Here is a 23,815-nt window from a genome sequence, read left to right on the forward strand (position 1 = left end):
CACATGAGCAGAGTGGCTCCATCTCCTCCTGCAGTGCAGCCTGTTGCTGCCAAGAAACCTCCCCTTCACAGCCCAGTTCAGGATCCTCCCCCTACCCAGGTATTCCAAAATCTGAAGTTTCACCATTAGAGAGCTATTCCAACGAGTTAAGCAGTCGTGTTTTATTTGTCAATTTCTCCTTGTATATTTAGTTCCTCTAGACCCACAAAAATCCATAAACAGCAAATAACAACTATTTCCGTTCTTTACTTTTTTTCTTTTTTACATTTTTTTTAATTGAATAGAGATGGGGTTTCTCCATGTTGCCCAGGCCAGGCTGGTCTCAAACTCCTGCACTCAAGTGATCCTGCCGCCTTGGCCTCCCAAAGTGCTGGTATTACAGGTATGAGCCACTGTGCTTAGCCTATTTCCATTCTTTAAATTATCTTCTGATCTTTTTCAATGCACAAACCTGCATATAGGAGCACATGCATCTTCTCTGGAATTTGTTTTAATTTAACATGATTCTAAACATGCAGGAAGGGTAGTTGGAGATGACCTAGCCCTCTTTTCCAAGAGCAATGTGGCATAGTGGTTAGAAGGTAGGGTTTGGAGGTAGGCAGACATGGATTGAAATTCCAGGTAGGCAAGGTATGTGACTTTGCAGAAGCCACCTGACTTCTCCAGGCCTCAGTTTCCTCACCTGTGGAATAGGGATAATAGCACTCCTCCCACAGACCAGAATACGGATACAAAGGGGTGATGTGTTCATCGCCTTAACCAAACGCCCTGCACAGGCAACTGCTCAATTAACAGTAGCTATTGTCACTGTCACTTTAGTCCTTCTTACTGAGATATGCGGCATGCTTAGAAAGTTTCCCTGCTTGAAATGATATTTGTATAAGCCATGTATTCCTATGTAACAAATTACCCCAACACTTAGTGACTTAAGCAAACATACATGTATTAGCTCCCATTTTCTGTGTGGGGAGAAGTCTGGGCACAGATTAACTGGGTCCTCTGCTTCTGGGTCTCTCACAGGGCTGTGATCAGGATGTCAGCCAGGACTGAGGTCTCATCTGAACGTTCCACTAAGGAAGGATCCACTTTGAAGCTCACACGGTTGCTGGCAGGATTCAATCCTTCAAGGCTTTTGGACTGACAGCCTCAGTTGTAGCCAGATGTCAACTGGGGGCCGGCCTCAGCTCTTTGTCACATGGGCTTCTCCAGCATGGCAGCTTGCTTCATCAAAACATGCAAGCCAAGAAGGCAAGAGAGACAGTCGGCAAGCAAGACTGAAGTCTTACGTATCCTCATCACAGGAGTGACGTCCATCATCTTTGCCATGTTCTATTGCTCTGAAGCCAGTCTCCAGGCCATTCCACATTCACTGGGAGGACATGAATGGCAGCAGGCAGAAATCTCTGGGGGAGTCTGCCCAAACCAGGACCATACAGCTCAACTAGCATTTTCTGGTGCCTTCTATGTGCCTTCATGGTATTAATACTGGGAATTTAAAACTAGATGAGTTTGGGCTTCCACGTCCAGGAACTTTTTTCTGGAAGGTGTTTTCTGCTTCATGCTCTTATTCACTTTCCATTGCTGTGACCACTTTGTGACCTGTGTAAAATCACTCTTGAGAGGGAAGGGAAATTACTAACTCAATAGGATGGATGAGTTCACCAGACCTTTTTCCTCTGAGGGGCATTTGGACAGTAGTAGTCACTGTGCCAGATGCTGTAAGTACCAATGAGGTACCCAGGGTGATGAGGAGCAGACAGGTAAACCCACAGGTTGAGCCTGGAGCAAAGCAATGCCACAATAGAGGCCAGACCCACGGTGGGAGTTGACATAGTGGTTCTTCTTAAAGCAAAATAAGTTATAGACAATGGCTGAAAAGCTGAAATGAAGCTTTGCCCTATGCTTAGGGGGCCTTGCTGGCTTGATTTCAGAGCAGCAGAAGGTCTCTTCCCCAACACAACCCCTCTTTCTACAGCCCGATCTCTACCTCACGGACACCAGAGAGGCTTGTTGCAGGGAAATAATAGACATACACTTTTAGCTTTCATGAAAAAGCAACTCTCTTCATTAGAAGAATCTCATCTTCCCTGGCTAACCATAGATGTCTGGCAGGGACTGCCAATCACAGACTCCACTTCTCTTGGCCAAGGGGGTTGGGAGGTAGATTTGGCATCTAGGCTAAATCAATCTCCCATCCCCTGTCCCATAAAACATGTGACACAAGCCAAGCCAATCAGAGTCCTTCCCTGGGAAAGTTTTCCGGGTGAAGCTGACAAGAAGAGATCTTTTTCCCAGTTGGTCAGGACACTATAAAGAAGAGGCCTCGGAAGCAGATGGTGGCCATGTTTCCAGCCATATAGGAAAGAAGGGGGAAGACAGAGACTGATTGTATACAGAGAGACAAGAGAGAGAAAGAGCTGGCATGCCAGTCAACAGCATTACATCCTTGGTTCCTGTCTTCCCTCTGGCAAGCTTTATTCTTGCCCTTCCTAGACATGTAAACCAATAAATCCCTTTTCATTTACTTGAAATAATTTAAATTGGTTTCTATCACTTGCCAACAATAGGGTCCTAAAATATAAGCCTATAATTTCACCACTGAAGTTCAAGGTAAAGCTACAAATCTTCCTGGAAGAGGTGATTCATGGGTCCAAATTCTTCCTGAAGTATAAATGACTGACAACAGATCCTTTCTTAAGAGGAGACTATAATTATGAGCTTATCTGAAAACAGACAAAGCACCATACAGCTAGAAGTAAAGACAGTCGAGACATCTGGAAATCTTCACCTATCAGCACATAAGATTTTTTTAAAGATTAGAATCTTCAGTCACCAATGTGCTGAGTTTGCTGGTTCAGTCAATATTGTAAAAGGGAAGAAACAGAAGCAAGGGAAAATGGAAAGAAAGGAAGAGTGGGGGAAGGAGGAAGGGTAAAAAAAGAAAAGGGAAAAAATAGGGAAGGAGACGGGGAGAGGAGGAGGAAGGGAGACGCGGGAGGAAGAACAGAGAGAGGGAAGGCTTGAAGGGAGGCAGTAAGGAAGGAAGGAAGAAAGGAAGGAAGGAGGAAGGGAAGAAGGGAAAGAGAAAGAAAGAGAGAGAGGGAGGAGAAAGAAGGGAGGGAAGGGGAGAGGGAGGGAGAGACACACAGAGACAGAAACAAGACAGACAGATTGAGGGCAGGAGGAGGAAGGAAGAAAGACAAGATTCTGAGCTGTAGATCCCGCCCCGGCCCCGCCCCGGCCCCGCTCCCGGCCCCGCCCCGGCCCCGCTCCCGGCCCCGACTCCGCCCCCGGCCCGCGAGCTGCAGCGCCACCTCCGGTCGCCAGGGGCCGCCACCCGCAGCCGCCGGCACCTTGCACGCGCGGCGGGCCCTCTTTCCCGCCTCTGCTCCGGCCGCTCACCCCCCCGCCACCGCTCTCGGGCTCCGACCGGTCTCGCGCGCCGTCTTCTCGAGAGGGGCCTCGCGCCGCCCGGCGCGCGCCGCCCCCCTGCCTCGCGGCGCGGGGTCTCGCGGGCCCCGCTCCCGCCCTCCGCTCGCCTGGCCCGGACCGGAAGCGGCGCCGCACGGCCTGGGCCTGGCGCGGGGGGCGGGCACCGGGGCCCGGTCGGACATGGGCAAGAAGCACAAGAAGCACAAGTCGGAGAAACACCTCTACGAGGGTGAGGAGTGGGCCGGGGTGCGGGCGGTGGGCTCTCGGTCCATCTGCCGGGCTTCCGCTCTTTCCCAGTGGCTTAGGGGCGGCCCGGGGCCCTTCCCTCCCATGGCAGGCCCAGGCCCGCGAAGGGGGCGCGTCCTGCTCGAGGCCGCGCTGCCCACCGTGCGGCGGCGGCGGCATTCGAACCCGGGTCCCCCTGGTCCGGTGGGTCTCTGGTGGGGAGACGTGAGGCGGCCCGAGAGGCCTGGGAGCGTTCGGGGCGGTCGGCGCCGCACCCCCGGGCCGGGCTCTGTCATTCAACAGGTTCTTCGCGGGGCGCCCAAAGCCGCTTCGGCATTGCTGCGCCTTCGCGCTCTGCACCCTTAGCACTCCCTGGAGAGCCCCGACTTTAATCGACGCGCTTTCCTTTCTTTTCTTTTTTCAAGAGTATGTGGAGAAGCCCTTGAAGCTGGTTCTCAAAGTAGGAGGGAACGAAGTCACCGAACTCTCCACGGGCAGTTCGGGGCACGACTCCAGCCTCTTCGAAGACAAAAACGATCATGACAAACACAAGGACAGAAAGCGGAAAAAGAGAAAGAAAGGAGAGAAGCAGGTTCCGGGGGAAGAAAAGGGGAGAAAACGGAGAAGAGTTAAGGTACAAGTGGTTGCATTGCTTTGGCTTTGCGGACGGCACCGCCTCCTCCAGCTGCCAACCTCACTTTATTTTCTTTGTATCTGGGTAAACTGAAACGCCTCTAAGATCTGGCTCATTTGAAGAGGAGCAGGACAGAATAGAGACATGAATCATCTATGAGTTTCAGCAAATCGTTTTTGAATTATACTCTTAGGCAATTGTACTCGCACATCAGGTGAGGAAGCAGCTAAGCCCAAATTTTCAGGAGCTGCTTCAAAGAATGCTTTTTCCGTTTAGGCAGGTAAAAGTCATGCTCAAGAAAGCCTCAATGTTCGAGGTTTGTCGAACATAGTCATTTCAGAAGTGAATGGGATTTACTGGGATTTAAATTTTGTTCTGAAATAAATATTATAATGCCAAATCTGTAATGAGCAACGTTAAATCTTTTAAAACAATGTTGTAGTCTATTGAGAAAATTTGGTCAGAGATCTGTAATGGAGATTGATATTCTTAACCATTTGCATTTAACAGAAAAGAATGAGTAGCTACCATCTTGGTTTGAAAGCTAGGCGGAATAATTAATGGCCTGGCGCAGCAGCCCACGTTTGTAATCCCAACACTTTGGAATGCCGAGGTGGGAGGATTGCTTGAGGTTGAAAGTTCGAGAGCAGCCTGGGCAACATAGCAAGGCCCTGTCTCTACGAAATAAACTACAAAAATTTCTAGTGCCTGGTGGTGTGCACCTGTGTCCCAGCTATTCAGGAGGCTGAGGTGGGAGGATCGCTTGAGCCCAGGAGTTTAAGGTCACAGTGAGATATGATCACACCACTGCACTCCAGCCTGGGCAATAATACGAGACTCTGTCTCTAATAATAATAACATTGTTATTACTGTTATTAACTTTCCAAATTTAACCTGCCACTGAACGACTTAGTAAATCAATTATTGTGAAGGTAAATTTTCATAGATTAGTTATATAATTTTTCTTATGTTCGTAAATACAACAGGAGCTTTCTCTTCCATGTGATTGAACACATTGCTAAGTCACCAAGTCTTAGAGATCTTATTTGGGGATTTCTTAAGTCTATTCCTTCCCTTTTGTCCCAGTTTTTATTAGCTTTGGCTAGGTAGGAGTAATGTTTTGTTTTCTTCCTTAAATTATAAAACCCATGTATGCATTTGATTTTTTAAAAGTAGTTCATGTGGTACAAAAGTACACAAAATGAAAAAAGTTTTCCTCACCGCAATCCTTCACATAGACTCCCTCTTCAGAGGTAACCAGTTTTTTTTTTTTTTTTTTTTTTTTTTTGATTAATAGTAGTAAAGTAATGCGTGAAGATGGTTTTTAAAAGTCAAGACTACTACACAGCTTTTTGACACAAAGCAGGCTGCTGCTCCACTCTGGAGTTGTACTTCCTACACTTTTTAGTATTTTTCCTTGCCTACTTATCTCCATTTCGAAATACAAGTTTATATTGCTATTTGCTGATGTAGCGGTTTATATCTTCTACTGACATCATGTTATGGAAGGTGAGAATTCAGTTTCCCTTGCTCAAGGTATAGGTGCGTCACAATTATTGGTTAAATCAATATTAAACTGATTGTAGACAAGTATAGTATGCAAATACAAATCTGATCTTAACTAGTTAGATCATTGCTTTCTTTTGTTTGGTTATTGCTTAATAATTCTTCCCAAACTCTAAGATTTATGAAACTCATTTGAGTTATTTTCTCTGGAGACATTTATCTTATAGCTCTCTGTCTCCTGGAGGCTGGATTAGTTACTGTCAGGGCCTCCTGGGACTCTCCTTCACCTGCTTCCTGGATCTCATGCCTTCCTCTTTCTTGATTCATTCTCTTGTTTTGGTGGACTCTTAACTCTAGGAACTTCCTAAGAAAGCATACACAGGGGTAGATTTTATAAGTTCTAACATGTTTGAAAATCTGTATTCTACCCTCATACAGATTGATGGTTTGATTTGTTTAGATTGAAAATTATTTTCTTTCAGACTTTTGAAGGCATTCATTACTTTGTTGTTTTCTGGCTCCCAAAATTGGTGTTGAGAAGTCTGTTGCTATTCTGATTCTTAGTCCTTTGCATATGACCAGTATTTGCTAACTTGAAATTTTTAGGATCTTCCCTCTTATCTTCAGTATTCTGATATTTCGCAATTAATACTTGTGCCTTCAGTTCAGAGCTGTTTGCTTGAAGTATTCCTGTGTTCATTTCTTTCCCTTCACTTTTTCTTTTCTTGGTTTCTGGAACTCCTGCCCTTTAGATATTAGACTCCTGAACTGATCCTCTAATTTTCTTATGTTTTTCTCATATTTTTTCTGGGTGTGTGTGGGGCGGGGGAAGGTTCTTCCTTCAAGGAACATCCCTAAAATTTCTGACTTTTCTGGATTTATTTCAGATCTTATACCTTGAACTTCCAAGAATTTTTTCTTGTTCTCTAATTGTCCTTTTTGAATTAGCACCCTGTTCTTGATTTTAGATGCAGTATATTCTTTTCTTTCTCTGAGAATATTAATTGAAGTTTTTTCCTGTTTTTTCCTCCTAAGTTTTCTTTTGCTCCCTGCCCTGTCTCTCTCTCCCCCAAATTCTTCCATATATTGGTCTGTCTCTGTTTTCTGTTGAAAGCATCCTTTAGTTGTCTGTTGAGCTTTTGCAGTCTGTACAAAGCTGATTAAATGCTTTGTACCTAGACAGAGGTTGTCAGTTAATGGACTTTATTGTAGAGTGACTAACAGGGCCTCGGTCATTTTGGTGAAGAATGCCCCAAGTCTGTACCTTACAGATGTTTTCTGTGGGATTTTAGTTTCTCTAGAGAAAAATCCTCTCCTAGGAGATGGATTTTGCCAGTTTTATCCGTGTTTCTGGAGCCAACTATGGGATAGGAGCTGAAGGTCTTACCACCCAGTTTTCTGAGTCTGGCATTTCTCCTCACTTTTGGCTCGTCTGGAGATTTGGAGACTCTCAGGTTCCCTGTGTCTCCCAGTTCTGAGCTTTTCCAGGGTTCTGGGATTTGGGCTTTTTTCAAAGGTGTCCACCTCTCTGCATACGGGAGTATCTTGCTTTCTCTGTTCTGCAAATCATCCCATTTGCCTTCCGTCTCCCAAGTGTGTTGACATGGCTCATCCACCTTTGTCTCTTGTGTGCCCTTTGTTCTGGCCATCGTCTTGTTTAACAAAAGTTGAGGTAACCACTTTGAACCACTCTGGTTTTTGTTCTGGCAGTTACCACCATAATCCCACGGATATGTTAATATTCTTCATTTCTTGTTTTATTCATTATCTTATTCTTTATATTGACTACATAGTATTTAGTTACATGGATATACCATACTTACGACTATTACTTTTAAATCTTACATGTAGTGCTGCAGTGAGGCTCATTGTACACACACCTTCGTACACTCGTGTGAGAATATCTTCAGGATAGGTTCTTAGAAGTGCCCCCCGCCACCCCATGTTTCAGCCGCTCTATCCTTTCTTGACTGTGGCTCTAATGATCATCAGTCCCATTGTATTTTGATGTCATTGCAACCTAAAATGGGTTCATATCCACAGTCTCTTCTGGACACAACACCTCTCAGACTAGGACAGGTAGGGGGATGGTTTCTATTTCATATTCAGGGGTAGAGACTTCAGATCATCTGGGGTGTCACTGGTTCTGTAGGGACTGTTTGGGTCATTTTTTTTTTCCAGGCTAGACCAGGGAAGCAGGGAGAGATTCTTTTTGCTAATGTTATGTAGGGAGGGAGACCTTAGAGATGCCTCTATAAGCTCTGTTCTAAATGTCCAGGAAGTTGTAGGGACAGTAGTTGCTGTGATCTCTTCTTGGGAGAAAGAAGAGCTAGAGGATGATTGTGAGGGACTGGCGACTCTTCTCTCAGTTCCATGCAGCTGGATGGAGGACAAAGGATGTCGTCTTCCTTTCAAAACGTTTTTCTAAAAGGCATACATAACTTCTGCTTATGTTTTACTAATCAGAACCTAATCACATAGTCACCTTAGCTGCTAGGGAGACTGGAAGATGTTGTCTTTTTTCTTTTTTGAGATAGGATCCTGCGCTGTTGCCCAGGGCAGAATGCAGTGGTGCAGTCATGGCTCCCTGCAGCTTCAAATTCCTGGACTTAAGTGAGCCTCTCACCTCAGCCTCCTGAGTAGCTGGGACTACAGGCGTGTATCACCACACCCAGCTAATTTTTTCAAAAACATTTTTTTGTAAAGATGGGGTCTTGCTGTGTTGTCCAGGCTGGTCCCAAACTCCTGTGGTCAGGTGATCCTTTCACCTCAGCCTCCCAAAAGTGCTAAGATTACAAGTGTGAGCTACCATGTCTGGCATTTTAGTTGTGGGGAGTGAATGGGGGTATTGTACCTTGCTAAAAATTAGGAATCAGGGCCGGGCGCGGTGGCTCAAGCCTGTAATCCCAGCACTTTGGGAGGCCGAAGCGGGCGGATCACGAGGTCAGGAGATCGAGACCATCCTGGCTAACATGGTGAAACCCCGTCTCTACTAAAAAAATACAAAAAACTAGCCGGGTGAGGTGGCGAGCGCCTGTAGTCCCAGCTGCTCGGGAGGCTGAGGCAGGAGAATGGCATAAACCCGGGAGGCGGAACTTCCAGTGAGCTGAGATCCGGCCACTGCAGTCCAGCCTGGGCGACAGAGCGAGACTCCGTCTCAAAAAAAAAAAAAAAATTAGGAATCAGTTACTTAGGAAAATAAGATAAAGGGGGAAGTGCACGCACGCACACACAGACACACACACACACACAGCACAAAGCCTTATAATTTTTCAAAGGTGCCTTAGTTAACTGAATTTCTTGTTTTGAATAGGAAGGCCCCTAGCTATATTAGTTTAAAATGCCCCAACAGGTAGGATCAGCAGTATTTCTCCCTGTACAGCAGTGGTATTTAATGCCAACCAGAGCATTAGGGGTACAGCGTGCTTTGATTTCCACCAGACACCACACCTATGAAAGTGATGAATTTTCTTATTCCTTAAATATTCTGATGCTGAGCAGTTGGCAAAGAATTTGCCTGCTGGCGTGACTCTTAAAACGTTAGTTTTCCTTTCCTAAATTTTCAGTCTTATATTTTCCCGTGTTATGTAAAAAATAAAATAACGGCTCATAAAAAATGCTCATGCCATCTGATCTAGTCATACATACACAAGACGATAGTTAAGTAAAACTAAGATGCAATAGGTAAAATTCTGTGTGGCTGTTAACTTGATAAAATGATTTATAAAAATTACAGATGTGTTTCTAAAATTACATTAGAGGAAGTAAATATATACACACCCATTATGATTGTAACAAAAAAATTACACATACATTGTACAGATAACAACTGCTACTTATTGTTTTGTTTTTCTAAGACCACCAGAGCGGGTACAGAAGAACCAGCGACTAGGCAAGGGTAGGAGCAAAACTGCAAGTTTATTTTGGTCACCTAGCTTCAAGGGAAGAAGGTGGGTAGGGAGAGGTCTGTTGGCCCCCCGACAAAAGGGGCCCCCAGAGTCACCCGTACAGCTCTCGGACGGAGTTCCCGCAGTCCTGACATCCCGACAGGAGTGGAGGACTGAGGAAGGCCGCGCGTGGCGTGCCTCCGGAGCGGCTTTTCTAGGAGTGGGAGGGCAATAGGCGGGGCATGGGCGTGTCAGGGGGCGTTCCACAGGTGCGACCAGGTAAATCTTGGTCTCTTCAGATTGACATCACCTGGCGCATGCCTAGTTGGTCTGCACCTTCCCGGGTCGCCGGCTGGATTTTCGCGCGCGCGGGAAAAGTTGGGGGGGATGAAGAACCCAGAAGTGCGCCATCTTGCCTCCGTTCATCCAAACAGTCCAACCTTTTATTGATTATAGTGATAAGGGGCGCCGTGGTCTGTCTGGCTACTTCCTGCTGTTAAGGGGCGCTGTTAAGGTCGGGGCCCATGGTTGGCATTTGGACGTACGGATGAAGAATAAAATAAAGCACAGTATTAGTATAGGAACGAGGTATGGAAGCATTTGAGGGTTTGAATGTTAGTGTCTGCTAGGCCTGACTTGCTAACATAATAGCAGCACTCTTCTCTAAGGAAGAGACAAGTGCCTCCTTTTTCAGCTGTAAACAAGCCTAGGGCTTGCCTGTTTTGGGCAGCTACTTAGGCTATTGAGGTAGTTCGGCGCTGCAGGGAGGCCAGGCTTTCAGCTGATTCCAATAACTAGAGGGAGGAAAAACAGCCCGTTTTGACGGGAGTGGCGTAGTGGCATGGAAAGTTGCTGGAAAAGCTCTGCTACTTCTGCCTGGCTGTATAGAGTTAGACTGGGGACCAAGGACACAGGGACATAGAGGGATCAGTTAGTGGCTGTATGGTTAAGAGTTTTAGAGAGAGATCAGTTGCACGAGAAATAGCCTTCAATGGGGGCCGTTTTGGCCTCCATTGGGTGCCTGAGTATGATTACCTCAGGATGAATTTGGAGTTGAATAACGGAAAGGAAGGATTGGGCAGTTGCACGAGAAATAGCCTTCAATGGGGGCCGTTTTGGCCTCCATTGGGTGCCTGAGTATGATTACCTCAGGATGAATTTGGAGCTGAATAACGGAAAGGAAGGATTGGGCAGTAGCACGAGAAATAGCCTTAAGGAAGACAACTGGCAGAACTATGTACTACTGAGTGTGTTCGGCTGTCTTATGGCCAAGTTTCAGTGATGAGAAAAAAATTGCCATACAGTAGGCGGACTAGCAAAGGTCTGAGTGTATGAGTGAAACAGCAATATAAGTATAAAATGAGACTTCATTTTCAGTGTAGTCACGGAGTGTCCCTTGCCACTGGAGATGTGTCTGGGTCCTCCCATGTGAAAGCAAAAAGGAACTGGCAGTCTGTGTGTAGGGGTATGGTAAAGAAAGCATCCTTAAGGTCTAGCACAGTAAAATAAGTAGAATTGGTGGGGATATGGGGCAGAAGGGTGTAAGGGTTGGGAACTACAGGGTGCGTGGGACGGGTGGCTTCATTGACTAGCCGAAGATCCTGTACTAACCTATACGTTCCATCTGCCTTTTTAACTGGAAGTATTGGAGTGTTACAGGGGGAATGTGTGCGGACAAGAATATGTTGGCTAAGTAGTCGCGTGATAATTGGCTTTAAACCTTGTAGATGTGTCGGAGAGAGAGAGAATTGGGGGCGGTTTGGGAAACGAGTGGGATCTTTGAGCTTGACGAGAACTGGTGGGTGGTGAGCAGCTATGACCGGGGTGGAAGTGTCCCACACTTGAGGGTGTACAGAAATAGGGAAGATGGGGGGTGGGGGCGACATAGGAGGAGCCTGTGCACTTGCACAAAGCATGAGCAACAGGTCATGAGGGGGTTGAAGGGGAGTGGATGAGTTGGTGGGAATGTATATGGAGGCCTTTAAGGTGCTCAGGATGTCTCGGCCTAGTAAGGGGGTAGGGCATGAGGGTATAATGAGGAACGAGTGCGCAAAGTAGTTGTTGGCCAGGCAGCAATTAAGGAGTGGAGTTTTTCGTGGGGTGGATGGCTTTCCGTCTACTCCTACTACAGAGATATCGGATGGAAGGCTAGGTCCAGAGAAGGACGGCAAAACAGAATAGGTAGCCTCGCTATCTATTAAAAAATCAATTGTCTTACCCGCTACCAGGAGAGTTACCCGCGGCTCGGCGAGGGTGATGGGGGTCCCCGAGTCTCGGCACCTTCAGTTGTCGTCGTCGTCCAGATGTAGGAGCTGGAAGGAGCTCCCAGGATCCTGGGAAAGGGGGTCACGTGGAGACGCAGCACCTGTTCTCAGGGTGGGGCAATCAGACTTCCAGTGTCCTCCCTGCTGGCAAGCAGGGCAGGGGGTTGCTGGTGGACGAGGCTTAGGACATTCATTGGCCCAATGTCCTGACGCCTTGCACTTATGGCAAGGCTGCGTTGGGGCTCGGGGACCTTGCGGACACCTGTTGGCATAGTGTCCCGCCTTGCCGCACTTATAGCAGGCTCCTTTCGTAGCCTTGGAGTCTGCGGGGTGTGTGCTCTCTGGTCTGGGGTTACAACTGGGCCGTAAAGCCGCTGCTAGGAGCTGGGCCTTCTGTTTGAGGCGTGCCTGTCGCACTGCCTCAGCCATCTCCTCTCTGGAGTTATAGACCTTAAAGGCTAATTTAACCAGGTCTTGTATTGGTGCCTGAGGACCATCCTCTACCTTCTGAAGTTTCTTACGAATGTCAGGAGCTGATTGAGAAATGAAATAAGACGCCAAAATGGTGGCCCCTGTAGGGGAGGCCGGATCTAACCGGGTATATTGGGTTAGAACCTCAGTCAGCCTATTTAAGAATGCGGCTGGATTTTCTTCTGGATTTTGAATAATTTCTTTTAATTTGTTAAAATTTACAGTTTTGTTTGAGGCTGTTTGCATACCAGCCAACAAACACTGAACCATTATGTCTCGCCTACGGCGCCCAGGCTGGTTTGCTTGATAGTTCCAGTCCGGGTCTGCCGAGGGGACTGCTTGCTCCCCTAGTGGGATGGTGGCGTCAGTTAAATGTAGTTGGTTGGCGTGCTGCCTGGCGGCCGCTAGGATGTGCTCTTGCTCCTCAGGGTTTAGGGTGGAGGTTAGGATAACCTGGAGGTCATGCCAAGTTAAGTCACAGGCCTGACAAAGGTATCTAAATTCCTTTATGTAGACGGTGGGATTAGCTGAGAAATCCCCTAAACGCTTTTCAATTTTGGAAAGATCGGCCAATGAAAAAGGGACATGCACTCTGACTACCCCCTCCGCCCCAGCCACCTCTCGCAAAGGCGCTAACACTGTAGGAGGGTGTGGGGCAGGAGTGGAGGCATCAGCAGGGCACTTAGAGCGGGTGTGTGCAGAGACAGGAGACTCAAGACAGCCAGTTGGGGGCCCCGAAGGAAGCACGGGACTGAGCGGATTACTAGTAGGTAAGGAAAAGGAAGGAGGAGTCCAAGCGGAGGGAGGAGAAGTATAGGGCGGAAGTGAGGGAAACCCTAGATCCTCCGGCTGAACAGAAAGGAATGAGGACTCCTCTTTTTCGGGTTCCTGTGAGCCGGCGTCCTTGGCTAGCATAACTTGGGCCAAAGAGCATCGGCTACACAGGTCGGGACGAGAGCGTAAGGCCCAAAAGCCTTGTACGTAATTAATTTCAGACCACTTGCCTAGCCGCTGGCAGAAATTGCTGAGGTCGATCACGCCACAGTGGAAAGGAAAATTAACCGCTTCCTCCTAAGGTCTTGCTCAAGCTATAAGGTTTTTAAATTGGCTAGGAGGCACCCTAAGGGGGTGCTCTTTGGAAATTTGGACTGGGGGTTTCCCATTTGTTTCCTCTTTACTTACACAATGGACCCAATGGACATGGGAATGGATCCCTGCCTGGCTTCAAAGCGTCCTTTGGAACCAGCAGAGACAGATGAGAGGCTCTTGAAGCCTAAGTGGAGATTACCTTCAGGCGGACGTCTCCGTCCTGAACGGGTCTCCCGAGCCACTTGGTGGCTCCAAATGGACCCCGGACCTGCGCAGGATTTCTGGCCGAGGGAGGTAAAGAGGAGACAAGGGCACTTACCCCAGAGAGGCCGTGAGAGTGAGGGAAGCGGGTCTCAGGTCCTGGTCCGTCTGCTGCGTGGGAGCAGGAGGAGGTTCCTCAACCCTTAGAGGCCTGAGGAGGGGTCTCCTCCCGGGTTTCGGCACCAACTGTTTTGTTTTTCTAAGACCACCAGAGCGGGTACAAAAGAACCAGCGACTAGGCAAGGGTAGGGGCAAAACTGCAAGTTTATTTTGGTCACCTAGCTTCAAGGGAAGAAGGTGGGTAGGGAGAGGTCTGTTGGCCCCCTGACAAAAGGGGCCCCCAGAGTCACCCGTACAGCTCTCGGACGGAGTTCCCGCAGTCCTGACATCCCGACAGGAGTGGAGGACTGAGGAAGGCCGCGCGTGGCGTGCCTCCGGAGCGGCTTTTCTAGGAGTGGGAGGGCAATAGGCGGGGCATGGGCGTGTCAGGGGGCGTTCCACAGGTGCGACCAGGTAAATCTTGGTCTCTTCAGATTGACATCACCTGGCGCATGCCTAGCTGGTCTGCACCTTCCCGGGTCGCCGGCTGGATTTTCGCGCGCGCGGGAAAAGTTGGGGGGATGAAGAACCCGGAAGTGCGCCATCTTGCCTCCGTTCATCCAAACACTTATCAGGCATGTAGTACATGCTAGGTTCTGTGCTGAGCACTTTATGTACATCATCCTACAATACTCCCTACTGTAATCCTGTGAGACTGGTGTTCTCTCTCTGTTTTGTCGGATTGTGGTACAATATACATAGCATAAAATTTACCATTTTAATTATTTTTAAGTGTGCAGTTCATTAGTGTTAAGTGTATATACATTTTTGTGCAACTGTTTTCCAGAACTTTTTCATACCCATTAACAACTCCCCATTTTCCTTTCTCCCTTTCCTCAGACCTTGGCGACCACCATTCCACTTTCTGTCTCTATGAGTTTGACTGCTCATGTAAGTGGAATGATACAGTATTTGTCTTTGTAGCTGGCCTGTATCATTTAGCAAGATGTCCTCAAGGTTTATCTGTTGTAGCACGTGTTGGAATGTCCTTCCCTTCTAAGACTAAATGCTACTCCATTGTATGGATATGCCACATTTTATTTATTCATCAGTCAGTGAACATGTGGTTTGCTTCCACCTTTTGGCTGTTATGAATAATGCTGCTAGGAACATGAATTGTACAAAGTTCTCTTTAAGACCCCTACTTTCAGTTCTTTTGGATACACACCCACAAATAGAATGACTCGATCATATTATCTCCTCTTTTATAAATGAGAAAATTGAGGCTCAGGGAGGTTAAGTAACTTTACCAAGGTCACACAGTTAGTGCCAGAACAGTAACTCAAATTCTGCCCTTAAGAAGTCTTTAATCTAAAAGAGTTGTTAAAGTGGGCACCAACCTCTGCCCACAGCACATGGGGAAATAAAGTCAGTGCCCTAACAGAGGCAGGGTTCTAGTTCTGCGGCTCCTGAGAGTACATGGAGCTGGGGGAAATCACAGAAGACTTTGCTCAGGAAGCAGCATTTGAGTTGGGCTTTAGAAATCAAAATACAGTGATGTAACACTATATGTTCAGTTAACGTGGGGTCAACTATATGCCCTGAGAGAAATGGCTCTTTTTGTGGTAGTTCAGTAGAAGTATTCTAAGATTGTAAGTCATGAGTATTGTACTTTATGGACTACTTCAGGTATTTTCCAAGGTGATCTGACAACTCAGTTTTTATTTATGTGCTGACTTTAGATGATGATCCCTGAATAGAATGATAGGCCACTGGGTAGAGACATGGAGGTCAGGAAAACCACACACCAAACAGGATTATGGAACTGTTGTTAGAGGATTAGCTCGAAAATGGGCAAGAAGGAGATGTGTATAGGGGACATAAAGTAGATCTCTTTTTAAACACAGAATGCGTGGAGTGGGGGATAGGGTGAGATCTGAAAGGCAGCTGAGATGGCCGAGTAAGGAGTTTGAGTTTCAGTATGTAGTCAGTCAAAAAATTTGAGTGGAAGAATGATAAAAGCTGAGCCTTAGTAACATAAATCTGGTAACAATATCTAACAAATATTGAATGGAGAGAGTAGAAACTGTAAAGAGACCTGCATAGAAAGCTTTTTATGGAAATAGCTCAGATGAGTGGTCTCAGTTCCTTTATTGAAACTCTCTTGCTGTTCTGAAGAACATAGTCCTAACCCAAATGATGTCTTAACAGCTTTGTAGGTCAACTTCAGGTTTAGTTGCTGAAAGAGGTTAGGCCAGTCACATTGCTTAGGGATGTTACCAGAATAAAATGAGAAAGATAGTAGTCATTAAGAAAATTTTTTTACTCAAAAGCATTAACACATATAGGATGTTATTATATATAAAGCTAAAATTAAGTAAAACTTTAATGGAAATTACAGTAAATTCTAGTAAATACCTATTTTATTAAAGCACTATACTAAGTCCAACAGTGGAGGCAGACTCATAACTAACATTCGAGTGTTTACTGTCTGCCAGACACTATTCTGAATTCTTTGTGTATATTTACTATTTTGATCCTTAGAAATAATTCTGTGATGTAGGTGCTGTTAGTATCTCGTATTGCTGATTCAACTGAGTCACAGAGTATGAGGTAGCTTTTAACTAGAGAGGAGCAGTGACTAATCATATTAAGCAAAATGAGAATTCTGGCAAAACACAGTTCATTGACTTGTGCCATCTGTCACACCTGGGATCTCCGGGCTGCTGTAGCTTATCTGACTTGGCAGAAAACTCTTCCCCTTTCTCAGCATTGGTTGGTCCATGTCTCTCCCTCCTGAGGTAGTTATCTCAACCCCAAAAGACCTCTCCAAGGAAGGAGGAACTCAGAAAAGGGGCCTTTGAGTAGCATTGCTCCTCTGATAGAAGGCTGTTTATCTGTTTCTTTATTCAACAAATATTTACCTGACACCTATTATCTGGCCAGATTGTACTAGGCTGCAGTGATTAAGATAGATAAATAAATAATATCCTATAGGAGCTCAAAGTTGGACTCAGAAATCAGACATGAAAGTATAAATAAACCTCACAGCCTGGTAAATCCTAAGGGAGGTTTGACTAACGTGTTTCAGGAATCCAGGGAAAGGTATGCCTCATTCTGCCGTGGGCAGCCAGGGGAAAGCATCATAGAGATAATGGCTAACCTGTGTAGCAAATGCTGTTTTTAGCCTAGGGCCAAAAATGATGTGCAGCTGCAAGGTAATGAAACATTTTTCATTGGAGTCTAGAATCAGCTGTTAAAAGGGACCTGTACATTGTTTTGCATATTGGAGCATCACTTGAATATATGTATGTGTATATATCCTCCAAAAGTAACCAACCTGAAGGACAGTACTTATTACTAAGGACTTCAGCTGTTAATTTGCATGCTTTTGTGTTCCTATTTCATGCTGTCTCCTATGATTAATTACTTCTGCAGATACTTAGCAAGTATTATGTGTTAGGCATTGCTGAGCTTGCAGGTATGGAGCTGAATAAGACAAGGACCCATGTCCAGAGGAAGCTCCAGTAGAACAGGCAGATGTCATTTGTTGAGTGAATAATGTGGTTTGGTGAGTGTTAAATCCTAATAATCTGAGCAAAGATTTGCTTTAAAAGCATTACTCACAGATTAATAACTTACCATGAAGTTGTGGGCAAATTAGAATCTAGTCAGAAGTGAGTAAATGTGTTTGTAGTTATGGAAATAGCCCCTCTTCCTTTCTCCTGCCTCAAATCTTCATGCACACAAGATATTTCCTCTGCCTGGAAGCTGTTCCCACACACCCACCTCCACCCCCAACCTGGCTGGATTCTTTGTCCTTCAGATCTCAGCTCAGATATTACTTCCTCATGGAAACCTTCCCACACTTTTCCAGTCTAAATTATTTTCACCCAAAAGTTATTCTGTCCTTGAAATCTGTTTTGTTGTTGTTTTTTAGACTAGTCAAGTGAAGCAGTGGGAATGGGGAAGGAACAAAGAAATCTGTAGCTGGTTGTGATCAATTAGTTGTAAACATGTTTTGTTTTGTTTTTTAAATGAGTTGTTTAATGCGCATCTCTGCTGTTATAAACATGTTTATTTTTTTAAATGAGTTATTTAATGAACATCTCTGCTGTTCCATTCTGAGCTCTGTAAGAGTAGGGTTGTATGTATTTTCTTTTTCACTATATAGCTACACAGTAAAGCCTCATTTATTGAATGAATGTCCGTCATGTGCTAAGTAATGTGCTAAAACTTTACATAAACTTTAATCCTTAAAATAGTCCTATGAGGTATGTATTGTTTTGTCTATTTTAAAGATTAGAAAATTAGACTCCAAAAAATTACATAGTTTATCCATGATGCCATAGCTAATTGCATAGTTTATCCATGATATCATAGCTTTGCCACCTACTAGTGACGAGGCCAGAATTTAAACCCACTTTATAAACTAACTGTAAACTCTTCTTCCTTAACTACCTGAAGTTAAATGGCACTAATATTTTTGCTTAGTTTTCTCTGTGTAATTAACAGAATTTACTATTAACCAGAACTATGTTAACTTATGGTTTTACATAACTGTATTCCTTTAATAAGTGACATTCACAACAGGATTCTACAACATACTCTGAATTATGAAGAAGAAAATGCGAAGGTTGGAATCAGAATTTTAGGTGGAGAGAGACCTGTAGAGATCAAAGCCTTGTGTTGTACAGATGGGAAACTGAGTCTAAAACAGTGGGGTACCTTGTTAAAAGTCATATGCTGGTGAACTAGAAGCTAGATCTCCAGATTCTCAGTCTGGAAATAGTATGCTACAGTATCTCTATTCAGTTTAGGGTAGTTTCCAAGCGTATGTTTTTATATTATTTTTTCTTTTGGACTCCCTAGCCCCAAAGACTTCTTACTTTAGTGAATAATAAAGTAGTTACTTTATATAAAGGATAACTAGGTAAAGATACTAGTTGGGGTAGTTCAGAAACATTATACCCTCCGTTGGTACTTTTTCCACTTGGCTAGTTCATAATTGACCATCTCTTTAACTCTGTAAGATAAATAATAACAGTTAAATCTCCATCTTGCGTATGATAAAGAGGTCTGATGAGAGTAAATGAATTGCCTAAGGTCACAGTGGTTTTTTACTTCATTATTTTAGTTCTTTTTTTTTTTTTTTTTTTTGAGACAAAGTCTGGCCCTGTTGTCCAGGCTAGAGTGCAGTGGTGCAATCTCGACTTACTGCAACTTCCGCCTCCTGGGGCTCAAGCCATCCTCCCATCTCAACCTCCCAAGTAGCTGGGACTACAGGTGCACAGTTTTGTATCTTTTGTAGAGATGGGGTTTTGCTTTGTTGCCTAGGCTGGCCTCAAACTCCTGAGCTCAAGTGATCCACCCGCCTCGGCCTCCCAGAGTTCTAGGATGACGGGTGAGCCACCACATCCAGCCAAGAGAGTGTTTTAAGGATGAAGCTGGACTCCTAGAGCATAGGAGCATGAAGCTGGACTCCTAGAGCATAATGTATTTCACCAGGTGGTGAAAATACATTAATCAACTAACAGTGGTAACTAGGATCAAGCATGAATTCATTTTATAACACTGCTCTCTAGAGCTTTTAAAACAACCATATATTCTGTATTAGGTGCTTTGGATTCTGAAAATAGAGTGCAAAGCTCTAGATCAGTGATTCTCAAAGTGTGGTCCCGATACCAGCAGCACCCACATGGCCTGGAAACTTTTTAGAAAGTACAAATTCTCAGTCTCTACCCCATACCTGCAGATCAGTAATTCTAGGGACAAGGCCCAGCCATCTGTGTTTGTTTGTTTGTTTGTTTGTTTGTTTGTTTGTTTGTTTTAAGATGGAGTCTCGCTCTGCCGCCCGGGCTGGAGTGCAGTGGCCGGATCTCAGCTCACTTCAGCTCACTGCAAGCTCCGCCTCACGGGTTCCCGCCATTCTCCTGCCTCAGCCTCCCGAGTAGCTGGGACTACAGGCGCCCGCCACCACGCCCGGCTAGTTTTTTGTATTTTTTAGTAGAGACGGGGTTTCACCGTGTTAGCCAGGATAGTCTCGATCTCCTGACCTCGTGATCCACCCGTCTCGGCCTCCCAAAGTGCTGGGATTACAGGCTTGAGCCACCGCGGCCGGCCACCATCTGTGTTTTTAATGAGACCATCAGGTGATTCTAATGCACACTAAAGCTTGTGAACCACAAGGGGACCTCAGAATTTTTGTTTCTTGCAAAATCTTAAATAATCCTGATCCTGCCAGTCTGGGGACCATGCTTTGAGAACCGCTGCTTTAGATACTAGAAATAAAAAATAGGGTATAGGCCAAGAAAATAGCTTTTTGAGTCCGTAAGATCCTGTTGAGAATCTTGATTTTGATGAGCATAAAATGGGCATTGTTGGACAATTTTACTTCAAAATTTAAATTTTAAAAATGCGTACATGTATGTATATATATGTATTTTTTTCCTCTAAGGAAAGAAGAGGGCAGACAGAGATGAAGCGTCCCTTATACCCTTTCAGAGTCCCATTTCTCTCTTTCCTTCTAATAGAGAGAACCACTCTACTGAATTTGGTGTATATCACATGCATGTTTTTATAATTACAAGTTCTGTATAAATCTCTAAACAGTGTATGCTTACACATTTTCATACTACCTCATAACAGATCATTGTTCTGCAACTTTTTCTCCAGACATTGTTTCTTAACGTTATCCATGTTGATACAATATCACTTTAGCTCGTTTATTTTACCTGTTATGTAAATACGACATAATTTATTAATCCATTTTCCTTTTAATAGGCATTGGATTATTCCTATTTTTTACTATTTTAAACAATGCTGCAGTAATCTTGTACCAAGTCTCCATGTAGACCATACGACAGGAAATTTCTCTGGTATATGCACAGACAGTAGCAGTTGAGAAGTAGGATAAAGGCTTCGCTAGCTTTGATAGATATTACTAATTGCTCTGCTAAGGATTGTTCCTATTCACCCAATTGCAAGGTATGAAAATCCCATTTATCTACATTTTTATCAAAACTTGACATTTCAGACATTTTAAATGTTGCCAAAGAGAGGTGAAATAACTTCTAGTTTTTAAATCTATAATTACCCAAGTTCCAGGGAGCTTGAGCTAGTTCTCATGTTCTCAACATTTCACGTTTCTTATTCTGTGAGTTACCTGTAATATCGCTTATCTGTTTCCTTTTTGGATTTTTTGCCTTTTTGCATAGATTTATAGATGCTCTTTATGGAATCTTAATGTTTTATAAGTTGTGTTTCAAGTACTTTATCTCAGTCTATCGTTAGATTTTTAACTTGGTTCATGGATTTTGTTGAGGTACCGAAATTTATCAACTTAATATCAAATGTATCAAGTTTTTCCTTAAAAATTTATTTTTTTTTTTGAGACGGAGTCTCGCACTCTCGCCCAGGCTGGAGTGCTCCTCCCCCCGGGTTCACGCCATTCTCCTGCCTCAGCCTCCCGAGTAGCTGGGACTACAGGCGCCCGCCACCACACCCGGCTAATTTTTTTTTGTATTTTTAGTAGAGACGGGATTTCACCATGTTAGCTAGGATGGTCTCGATCTCCTGACCTCGTGATCTGCCCGCCTCGGCCTCCGAAAGTGCTGGGATTACAGGCTTGAGCCACCATGCCCGGCCAAAAATTTATTATTTTTGTATCTTATTTAAGAAAGTCTTTTTCTATTCTTGAGTCTTAAAGATGCTTTACTTTCATCTGAAGTTCTGAAGCTTTGCTTTGTATGTTTAAGTCTTTATCTGGAATTCACTTTTGTGTATGGCATGAAGTAGAACTCAAATTCTATTTTCTCTTTTCAGGTAACAAGTTGTCTCAGTACCACCCTTTTGTCATTGATAAACAATGTCACCTATGTGATATACTAAGATTATTCTATGTACATGGGTCTGTTTCTGGACTCTGATCTCTTCTGTTGGTTTATTTGTCTGTCAGACCCACATTGTCTTATTATCACGTTACACAAATAATATCTGGTAAGACATATCATCTTATTCTGACCTTTTTCAAAACTCTTGTGTTCTTAATCGCTCATTCTTCAAGGTAAATTAATGTAATTGGCTTGTCGAATTCCATGAAAATTTTTGTTTTTAAATTTCAATTGGCATTACATCGAATGTATTGATAACTTGAGAGAGGATTGACTCTTTCAATTCATGAACATAGTATATCTCCTTTATTCAGGCCTTCTGCTGTGACCTTCAATAATGTTTCAGTTTTTCCCAAAAGGTTTTGGGTATCTTTTATTAGATTTGTTTCTATACACACTATGTTGCTTTTTTGGATAGTATTGTTTTTCTAACTGGTTATTTCTGGCATAGAGATGCCCTTTTTTTTCCTTTGTGAACATATTATTCTCTCCTTTTCCAGTAGATGGCAGTAAAATACATTGAGCTCATTATTAAGAATATTTTCTTTGCAATGATGTCTTTTCACCCCTTAAAATGATTTGTGTATTTAAAGATGCTGGTTCTGAAATATTTCTAAATTATCTCCCTTTGTTCTATTTAGGAGGATAAAAAGAAGCGAGATCGAGACCGGGTGGAGAATGAGGCAGAAAAAGACCTCCAGTGTCACGCCCCTGTGAGATTAGACTTGCCCCCTGAGAAGCCTCTCACAAGCTCTTTAGCCAAACAAGAAGGTTGGAATAACTCTGAATTAACTATCCTGAATGAGGATGCTGAAATTATTATAGCTCAGGAAAATAGTGGGGTTTTAGCTCCTAAGTTGGAGCTTTGTAATTGAATTTTTAAGTTTTTTCTCTCAAACTGCATAAGAGCTTTAAATTAGCTTCAATTTTGGATTGATACTCTCAAAACTTCAATATATTTTTAAGATAAATGGAATTTCTGTATGAGGTATTTAATAATGGTTATTATTAAATAGAAAATGATCTAGTAAATAATACTCTCTAGAATACTCCTTTTTAAAACACCCTTTTCCCTTCTTCTTTACTTTAGAAGTAGAACAGACACCCCTTCAAGAAGCTTTGAATCAACTGATGAGACAATTGCAGAGGTAAATGTTTTTCCAATATTTTTATAACATAGAAATTAAAATGGTAAATGTGTAGCATCCAAACCACATTTGTGCCTAACTCCAAATGTACTTGATTTTAGTGAATGATAAATATTTTGCCTGGCAGCAGAAGTACTCCAAGAGGCTAACTTTTAGATATTCTTTATTTGGTTTGTTTCCCTGGCAACTTGAAGGGTGTTACATAATACTTTTAATGACAAATTTCTGTCTCTAAAGTAACTTCTGATGTTAAAACTTTAAGCCAGGAATAAACAATACAGCTATTTCCACTTTGGTATTAGATGGAAATACCTTCTGTGTATTTGTACAATGCTTATCATGCCATGAATGTTTAACAGTGATTAAGTATGGGAGAAAAAATAAAACACCATGAATAGGAATTATGGCCTTTTTTTAAAAGCAGAAATTTGTTTTTAAAATTTCAGTGCCTAGATTAAGCCAATGTTGAGTTCTTAAAAGGGAAAAGAATAACTCAATTTATTTTGGGACGGGTGCTGTGGCTCACGCCTGTAATCCCAGCACTTTGGGAGGCCGAGGTGGGCGGATCACGAGGTCAGGAGATCGAGACCATCCTGGCTAACATGGTGAAACCCCATCTCTACTCAAAAATACAAAAAAATTTGCCGAGCGTGGTGGCGGGCGCCTATAGTCCCAGCTATTCAGGAGACTGAGGCAGGAGAATGGTGTGAACCTGGGAGGTGGAGCTTGCAGTGAGCTGAGATCACACCACTGCACTTCAGCCTGAGTGACAGAGCAAGACTCCATCTCAAAAAGGTAATATAATAAAATAAATAAATAAAAATAAATATTTATTTTGATACCTCTCTTTACTCAAAGATATTTACATTATTTGCAAAGGGTTTATGGTTGTAGAGCATACATTTTTACAGTGGACTTTCTTTCATTGTATTGAACTTAAGTCAACCCAGAACACATTGTAAGTAAT

General features: G+C 43.9%; 1 protein-coding gene across 2 annotated transcripts in view; it reads left to right on the forward strand.

Moving 5' to 3' along the window:
- Window positions 1-3,423: 3,423 nt before the first annotated feature.
- Window positions 3,424-23,815, forward strand: part of BRD7 (bromodomain containing 7) — a 56,836-nt gene continuing 36,444 nt past the window's right edge. The window contains exons 1-4 of one of the 2 annotated variants that reach the window (XM_010376373.2): window positions 3,424-3,661; window positions 4,083-4,291; window positions 22,342-22,471; window positions 22,791-22,848. In XM_010376373.2, the coding sequence (XP_010374675.2) occupies window positions 3,613-3,661; window positions 4,083-4,291; window positions 22,342-22,471; window positions 22,791-22,848 (446 nt within the window). In that variant the 5' untranslated portion in view covers window positions 3,424-3,612. The remainder of the gene's footprint in view (window positions 3,662-4,082; window positions 4,292-22,341; window positions 22,472-22,790; window positions 22,849-23,815) is intronic. The other variant, XM_010376375.2, reaches the window with a different exon arrangement.

This window comes from Rhinopithecus roxellana, chromosome 20 (genome assembly GCF_007565055.1).
Source record: "Rhinopithecus roxellana isolate Shanxi Qingling chromosome 20, ASM756505v1, whole genome shotgun sequence".
Taxonomy (NCBI): Eukaryota; Metazoa; Chordata; class Mammalia; order Primates; family Cercopithecidae; genus Rhinopithecus; species Rhinopithecus roxellana.